The sequence below is a fragment of the Myotis myotis genome, unplaced genomic scaffold (assembly GCF_014108235.1).
Source record: "Myotis myotis isolate mMyoMyo1 unplaced genomic scaffold, mMyoMyo1.p scaffold_m19_p_10, whole genome shotgun sequence".
In the NCBI taxonomy this organism is placed as follows: domain Eukaryota; kingdom Metazoa; phylum Chordata; class Mammalia; order Chiroptera; family Vespertilionidae; genus Myotis; species Myotis myotis.
The window spans coordinates 64459955-64467654 of NW_023416314.1; the positions used below are offsets into that span (position 1 = coordinate 64459955).

Consider the following 7700-nt stretch of genomic DNA (forward strand, 5'->3'; position numbering starts at 1 on the left):
GAGCAACTATTTAATCAGACAGATTGGCTTGCAGAAATTCCATGAGGCAAACAGTGAAGTTATTTATTGGTTTACAGTCATATGTTCCTAGGCCTGAACTTCCTGGAACAATTTGTTAAATCATGTTGCCGTAGGAAGTCTCTGCTCTCACTCCCAGTAGTTAAGTTACGTGGGTGTAAATGATCTGGCTTCTCTGCTCAGAAAGGAGGAGGCTATTGCATCATCATGAGCAGAGGACTGACACAATGAGGGGGACGTTTGCGTCAGACATATGCAGGTTGGAATGCAGTGGAGGAGGTCACAGGATTCAAGGCACTATTTCACTTCTATAGGTGAGAGTCATCAGGTATCTCCCAGGTGAATAAACCCTCTTTTACCTGCAGGAACTATGAGTGATTTCTCTCATCTACTGAGACTCTCTCCCAGATAAGTAGTCTAGAGACTGAATTTCTTTTACCCAAACAAGTCATTTTCCTAACAAGGCCCTTTGCTTTGCCTTGCTTTGTTTTGCATGGTGATTTCACCTGGAATTGTGGAACCCAAGGTGCCAGGTTGCCAAGAAGAGAGCCAGTTTCTTCCTTCCTGGTCAAAAAAGGCAGTCTCTCTATGCCCCATTCTCACTGGAATTGGTCCTCCAGGCCCCCTACCAGGAGTTGTCTGTCAGAGACGTGGAGTGAAAAGTTAGAGATATCTTCTTGTCAACCAAGGAGGAACCGGTTAAGTAAATGATAACACACATGCACAACAAAACAATATGCAGCCAGGAAATGCAATGACATAGGCTATTACTTATTAATTGATATGAAAAAAATGTCCACAGCATCTCATTGAGTGAAAAAGCAAGTGACAGAATAGCTTGTATAGTATGATTCTGTTTATGAGGGCATTGAGAGACTTGTAACAAGAATGGTCACCAGTTCCCATTTTTGTAGGGGTGGGATTTCAAGTGACATTTTACTTTCTTCTTCGCTCTTTTCTGTGTTGCTTAAATTTTTGACAACCAGAGTGTATTATTTTTACAAAGACAAGAAAGCTATTTTGTAGGGGGGAAGAATTATGTTGCTGTTGAGGTGAAGAGATGTGTTTTCAATATTGTTAAGTAATTAAAGCAATTATGGTATAACCCTATTATTGTCTACATATAGCAAAAATAAAAATAAAAATACCCTCAAGCATGTTTCCCAGGGTTATTTTGAAGATCAAAGGAAATAACAATTCGAAAGCCACATTAAACCTTCAATGCTGGTATCATTAGCACTTTCAGTCACTTCCTGTGAGACCCGGGATTATGTTGACATGTGTCCCTGATACATCTTGGCCTTGAGAGCCTTTTTGAGTCTCAATAATATGGAAAAAAGAGGCCCCACAGGATGGACACTGTAAATGAAGAGGGTCGGTCTGGACATTTGGTGGAGAATTTTTGCTCCCCAGGGGTTCCCAAGCAACCCTCAGCCAAATCTTGCCAGCATCCCTTAGAGATAATTAGCCAGTCCAGGTCTGCTCTTGGGAGAAACAGTCACAAATTCCCACTGGCTCATTTCTGAACGCTAGGGATAAGGATGAAAAAAGCCAGGTGAATCGTAAGACAGGAACAATTAGGAATCTCTAGGCTTTGTTCACAACTGTCTGAGAAGTTCTTTTGAGAAAGCTGGTCAGAGGCAATCAATAAAAAGGGGAAAGAAACACTTCTAAGAGGTCCTCAAAAACAAGGCTATGGATGGACGGGCTCTGCTTGACCACAGGTAAGTGGGCTGAGGGTGGAATCTTATTACCAGTAAGGGCTTAGACTCCCTTATCCCCTCTTCCTCATAAGCCATGCTCAGACTCTTGACATCTGATCACCAGCACCAGCACGAGGTGAATAGGGAAAGAGATGGAGCAGTGTGCAGTGAGTTTGAAATTGATTTCCCTAGGACTCTACCCTGGGACCTAATGTATTTTACAGCTCAAACTCTCCCTGCTACATCCTATTCCCTCTTAGCCTCTACTACCAGCTTTATTTTGTACACCAGAGACCTTGGAGTTTACTCTGACCACTTGCTCTCCTCACGCTGCCATGGTCAGTCCATCGCCAAATCCTATCACATTTACAGCCAAACATTTCTCAAATCCAGTTACCTCTGTCTCCATTAGCCCCACTCTAGTTTAAGCTATGAATCCCTCCTGGATGACTTCAATATCCTCCCAACAAATCGCCCCCAACCATTGACCTTTCTCCAATTATTTCTTCACAATACACTCAGAGTAATTTTATAAAAAAAAAAAAAAAAAAAAAAGCAGATATGACTGTCCTGGCTGGGTGGCTGAGTTGGTTGGAGCATCATCCCACACACCAAAAGGTTGCGGGTTTGATTCCCAGTCAGGACACATACCTAGGTTGTGTGTATTGGAGGCAACCAATTGATGTTCCTCTCTCACTTCTCTCTCTCTCTCTCTCTCTCTCTCAAACTTGATGAGAAACATATCCTCAGGTGAGGATTTTTTTTAAAAAAGCAGATATGACAATGTCATCCTCCTGGTAAAAATTCTCTAATGGCATTCCATAGAATAAAATAAAATTCCTTAACCTGGTCTAAGGTATTGGACAATAATAGTGTGATCTCTAACCTGACCACCTGAATTTAAACCTCAGCTCTGCCACTTACCAGTTGAGTCTTTAGGCAAGATGCTCAACTACTTGGTTTTCTCACATGCAAAATGGAGATTTCAATTGTACATCTTCTAAGATTGTTGAGAGGATTAAATGACATTAAAGGTATTTGGAACAGTGCCCGACACAGCAAGCACTCAAAAAATGTTATAAAACACTGACTGCCTGCTCACCTCAGCTCACACACCCTCTCCCTTTGTCCTCTATCCCCTCTGGCCTTTATTCAGCTCCTCCTCCTCACTAGGCTCTCTCAGACCTCAGGACCCTTGTATAGACTGTTTCATTCTTCTCCTGGAAAACTCTTCCTAGAGAAAATTCTCCTTCACCTCCCTGAGTTAAAATTTTTGGCTCATATCATTCAGTCCCTCTACTTGGAGCTATAATTTGTATGACTATTAATGCTTGTCTCCCCCTCTAAACTCTAAACTCCCCATGTCCACACCATTGAAACCTACACTTAACCAATCATAACAGATGTCTGACCAATCAGAGTGAACCTTGGCCAGTATCCCATATAAGAGCTTTCCATCTGAATAGCCATCTTGGTTATTTGAAAACCTACAGACAAATTCTTAGGAGCATGACAGCAGCTGAGAGAACTTCCATAAACTGAGAACCCCTCTGGGGAGCTTAAGTAGGTAGACATGTGGACTCTCTGACTGGTGCTCTCTGGTTAAAGACCTCACCTCCAATTCTAACTGAAAACTGTGTCCTGTACTGCACCCCAAAGCCACAAATCTGGCATGTCCTACTGCCTTCAGTTGTTTCCAGTTAAAACATTGACCTTAGTTCTTTGGTTATAATTTTGCTGAGCTGGAGTTTTCATGTTTACTATAACTCCCTGTTCCCCCAGACAAATATTTTTCTCAGTTAGTAGTCAATAATAACACACACTTTATTTTAACTTGTTTTATTTCATTTTCTCTTCCTGGATTATCAGTCCTGTCAATAGAGAGAGATCAGGAAAGTCCAGTCTTCTGACATTTGCTTAGCAGGCCCCCATCAAAGCATCAGAGCCTCAATGCCCGAAGCATCTCCAACTGGGTATGTTAGTGACTTGCATACTTACAACTGTGGTAACAACACACCACAAACTAGCTTGAAACAAGAGAAAGTTATCCCCTCACAGTTCTGGAGGCTTCAAGTCCAAACTCAAGGTGTTGGCAGGGCCATGCTCCCTCTGAAGCCTCTCCAGTTCTGGATGCCTGAGGCATTCTTTCATAACTCCATCTCTGCCTCTGTTCCTCACATGGCCACCTGCCTCTGTGTCTGTATCTTCACACGTCATCTTCCTCCCTGATCTCCATTTGCACTTCTTACAAGTTCACCAGTCATATTGGATTAAAGGCCCAACCTAATTGAGCATGATGTCATTTTAACTCGATTACTTCCGTAAAGACAGCATTTCCAAATAAGGTCACATTCACAGGTATAGGGGTTAGGACTTCAACATATCTTTTTGGGAGAAACAGTTCAATTCATAACACCGGGGGAAATGACTGCTCTAGTGAGGCACATTCCATTGTGATGATGTTAGTCTTGACTTCCTGTGTCCCTGGGCTCAGGGACTGAGCCATTGTCCCCAGATGTGGTCAAATTGAGACTTTCATGAATTCCCTCTCTGGGACAACATGCCAGATCACAACACCCACTAATGATGCTAGTTCCCTATGGAAGAAGATTATAACTGTAAAAAATATATGATTATCAGAATGGACTAGGTTCTAATCCCCCTTTCCTAATGTACTAGCTCTCTTACCTCGGGCAGGTTGATAATCTCTCCAAATATAAATGGGTCAGGAAGTAAGTTAACACATGACTCATAATAGGTGTCCCCTCCTCAGCTCCCCTAGCACTGCCCACTCTGCGGGCATCAAAAGGGTAATAGCCAGAGAGAAAGGGGTTGAAGGCAGGTGGAAGCGGGCAAAGGAGGGGAGATGGTAATGGGGATGGAAAGAGACTTTTCTTGAGGTGATGGATGCACAATGCAGTGTGCCGATGATGTTTCATTGAGTTGTATACTTGAAACCTGGTTTTGTGAACCATATCACTCAAATAAATTCAATTTAAAAATAATAATATGGATTATAAGAAAATAGGGGGGAGGGGTGGGGCAGGAACTGACCCGAGGCCTGCTCTAAAGTACAAGCTTGTCTTATTTGCTCTCTCTGCAGTGCCATGTGCACCTCAGTTGAGAACTGCACCCAGGTCACCTGGTTCCTCCTGCTGGGGCTCACAGAGCAGGAAGGGCTCAAGGGCATCCTCTTTGTACTCTTCTTGTTCATCTACTTAGTCACCCTCATGGGCAACCTGGGCATGATTATCCTGATCCACACAGAGCCACAGCTGCACACGCCCATGTACTTCTTCCTGAGCATTCTCGCCTTCATGGACTCCTGTTTCTCCACTGTGGACACCCCCAAGCTGCTGGAGAACTTTCTCACCTCAAGTCAGTACATCTCCTTTGCAGGCTGTGTGGCCCAGATGGCCCTCATGACTCTCCATGGTATTGCTGAGTGTCTGCTCCTGGCCATCATGGCCTATGATCGATTTGTTGCCATCTGCCACCCTCTCCTCTACCACACCATCATGTCACAACGTCTATGTTTCCAGATGGTGGCAGCCATCTATACAGCTTCTATTGCCAATTCAGCTTTGCTAACTGGGTACATCTTCAAGCTGCCCTACTGTGGCCCCAACGTCATTAACCACTATTTCTGTGACATCCCCCCAGTGCTTCAACTTGCCTGTGCAGACACTGCAGAGGTTGAAACCATCGTCTTCTCATCTTCTGCCCTGATTTTCTCTTTTACCATCACCATCATCCTGGTCTCCTATGCCTACGTCCTGGTGACTATCTGCAGAATGCATTCCCCAGAGGCTCAGAGCAAAGCACGCTCCACCTGTACCTCCCACCTCACCATTGTCTGCCTTTGGTATGGCACCATCATCTTCATGTATGCTCAGCCGAGCTCCCTCAATTCCATGGAACAGAACAAGTTCGTATCTGTCTTCTACACGGTGATCATCCCTATTCTGAACCCCCTGATCTACAGCCTGAGGAATAAAGATGTGAAGTCTGCTTTAAAGAGGAGATACTTTGGCAAGCTGCCTTATTAAACAAGCACGGAACATTCTATCCCAAGCCACAGCATGGTAGCCACAACATAGAGAATGCATAATATTAGCACATAGATAGAGTGAAATATGTGCCAGCACTTCCGTGAGGATTAGAAGAGTTAATGTAGCCCAGCCAGTGTATCTCAGTAGCTGAGCTTCAACCTATGAACCAGCAGCTCACAGTTGATTCCCAGTTAGGGAGAGGTAAAGAGAGATAGAAACATCAATGATGAGAGAATCATTGATCAACTGACTGCCTCCTGCATGCCCCACACTGGGGACCGTGCCTGCAACAGGCATGTGCCATGACTGGGAATTGAACCGTAACCTCTTGGTTCATAGAGTGATGCTCAACCACCGGCCAGGCAATAAAAAAATTTTTTTTTAATTTAGTTAACATGAAAATTTGATGAGATTACATTTTAAACTCCATATTCCCAGTTTCTCTGGGGAGAAAATTTAAATGATCACTCCACCAGTCCCATGCTCAGCATAATCATTTGGTGGCAAGACAAAGGTGTCCTTTTAGACAAGACACAGATTTTCCAATAGTCCTCCCCACCCCAGTGATCCCCACCACTCTTTTTAGAGAGTCTGCTGCCTGGTTACCATGCCCTGAGCTTTTCCTAATAGTAGAGACATTTTATTCTATTCACATCTCTAGCAAAAGTGGGGAGGGGGGAACATGACCCTAGAAGTCTACATTTCAAGACAAATAACAAGTGCCTAGAACGATGCCTGGCACAGAGAAGTTTCTCAAACAATACTCTTGGAATGAGTGAAGATAATATTTATTCTTTGGATGTGAAGAATATCCCCATAAGTATGCTATGAGCAACTTCCTCGCCCCCACCCAAAAAAAAAAAAAAAAAAACTATGCCCTCATAGAAAGAAAAAACTACCTTTTTCATTCATGTAAGGTATCTAAGTGGTCTTTATAGACATTAGAGTTTGCAACCCTTGGGCCAGGGAGAAAATTCTCAATGCCTCAGTATTATCCTATAAGCCTGTCTCAACCTCATTTTCCAGGGATCACCCCACAGTTCCCACCAAATACCTCCTCTGTTGCCAGAGCCAATGACCTGGTTCAGCCCAAACAGATCAAGTATTTGTACGAAGCTCTTCCTTTGATCACGTCTTCCCCAGAGCCTGGAGGGTCATTCCCCAATCCATTTGTCAGCCTGAAAAATCTTTGTTATCATTCCAGTCCCAGCCTAAATGTAACTTCTTCTGGGAAACATTTCTGACTCTCACAGATAAAATTTATCATTCCTTTCTCTGTGTTCTAGCCTGCCTTTGTTAAAGAAAAAAAAAAATCAAATCTCAGAAATCAAAGATTGGGTGGCTAAGTGAAAAAAAAAAATTACTTTCAAGCAGGGAGTCAAATCCAGCACAGTCTAGAAAAACTTCAGATCTGAAGATGGGGAAGGAGAAATGGGGTTATTTTCTAAAGCCACAAGACCATGAACTGTCCCTTTCCTGAGTTAGGAAAGCAAAGTTCTGGGGTGTTAGTGACTGGCTGCTGACAAGTAGGTTTGATTTGGGTTTGGGTTTGGGTTTGGGTTTTGTTTGTTGTTTTACAATACTATTTTTTTTTTAAGAAGGCAAGTGCATTTATATGAAATGAAGTACATGGTTCAACACCACTTGAATTCTTTCTTTGCTTCAGTCTTTTGGAGTATAGCAGGATTAGTGCCTCTGTTAGGGTTTTACCAAATGAGAATTTTTTTACCCAAGCACTGTTGACAGTATTTAATTATTATGGCTCCCAACCAGGGATGATTTTGCACCACAAGGGGTGTTTGGCATGGTTGGAGACAATTTTGGTGGTCACACTGCATGTGTGTACATAACACACATAACAAATAGCATTTGGAGGCCAGGGATGCTTCTAAACTTACAATGCATGCAATAGTCCCCCACAACAAAA

At 43.1% G+C, this 7700-nt stretch overlaps 1 protein-coding gene across 1 annotated transcript; it reads left to right on the top strand.

Annotated features, from left to right (window-relative positions):
- The first annotated feature begins 4828 nt into the window (after positions 1 to 4828).
- LOC118665456 (olfactory receptor 8U9-like) lies at positions 4829 to 5770 on the top strand. Its single transcript, XM_036326905.1, has one exon. The coding sequence runs from the start codon at positions 4829 to 4831 to the stop codon at positions 5768 to 5770; it is 942 nt and encodes a 313-aa protein (XP_036182798.1).
- Positions 5771 to 7700: the final 1930 nt, after the last annotated feature.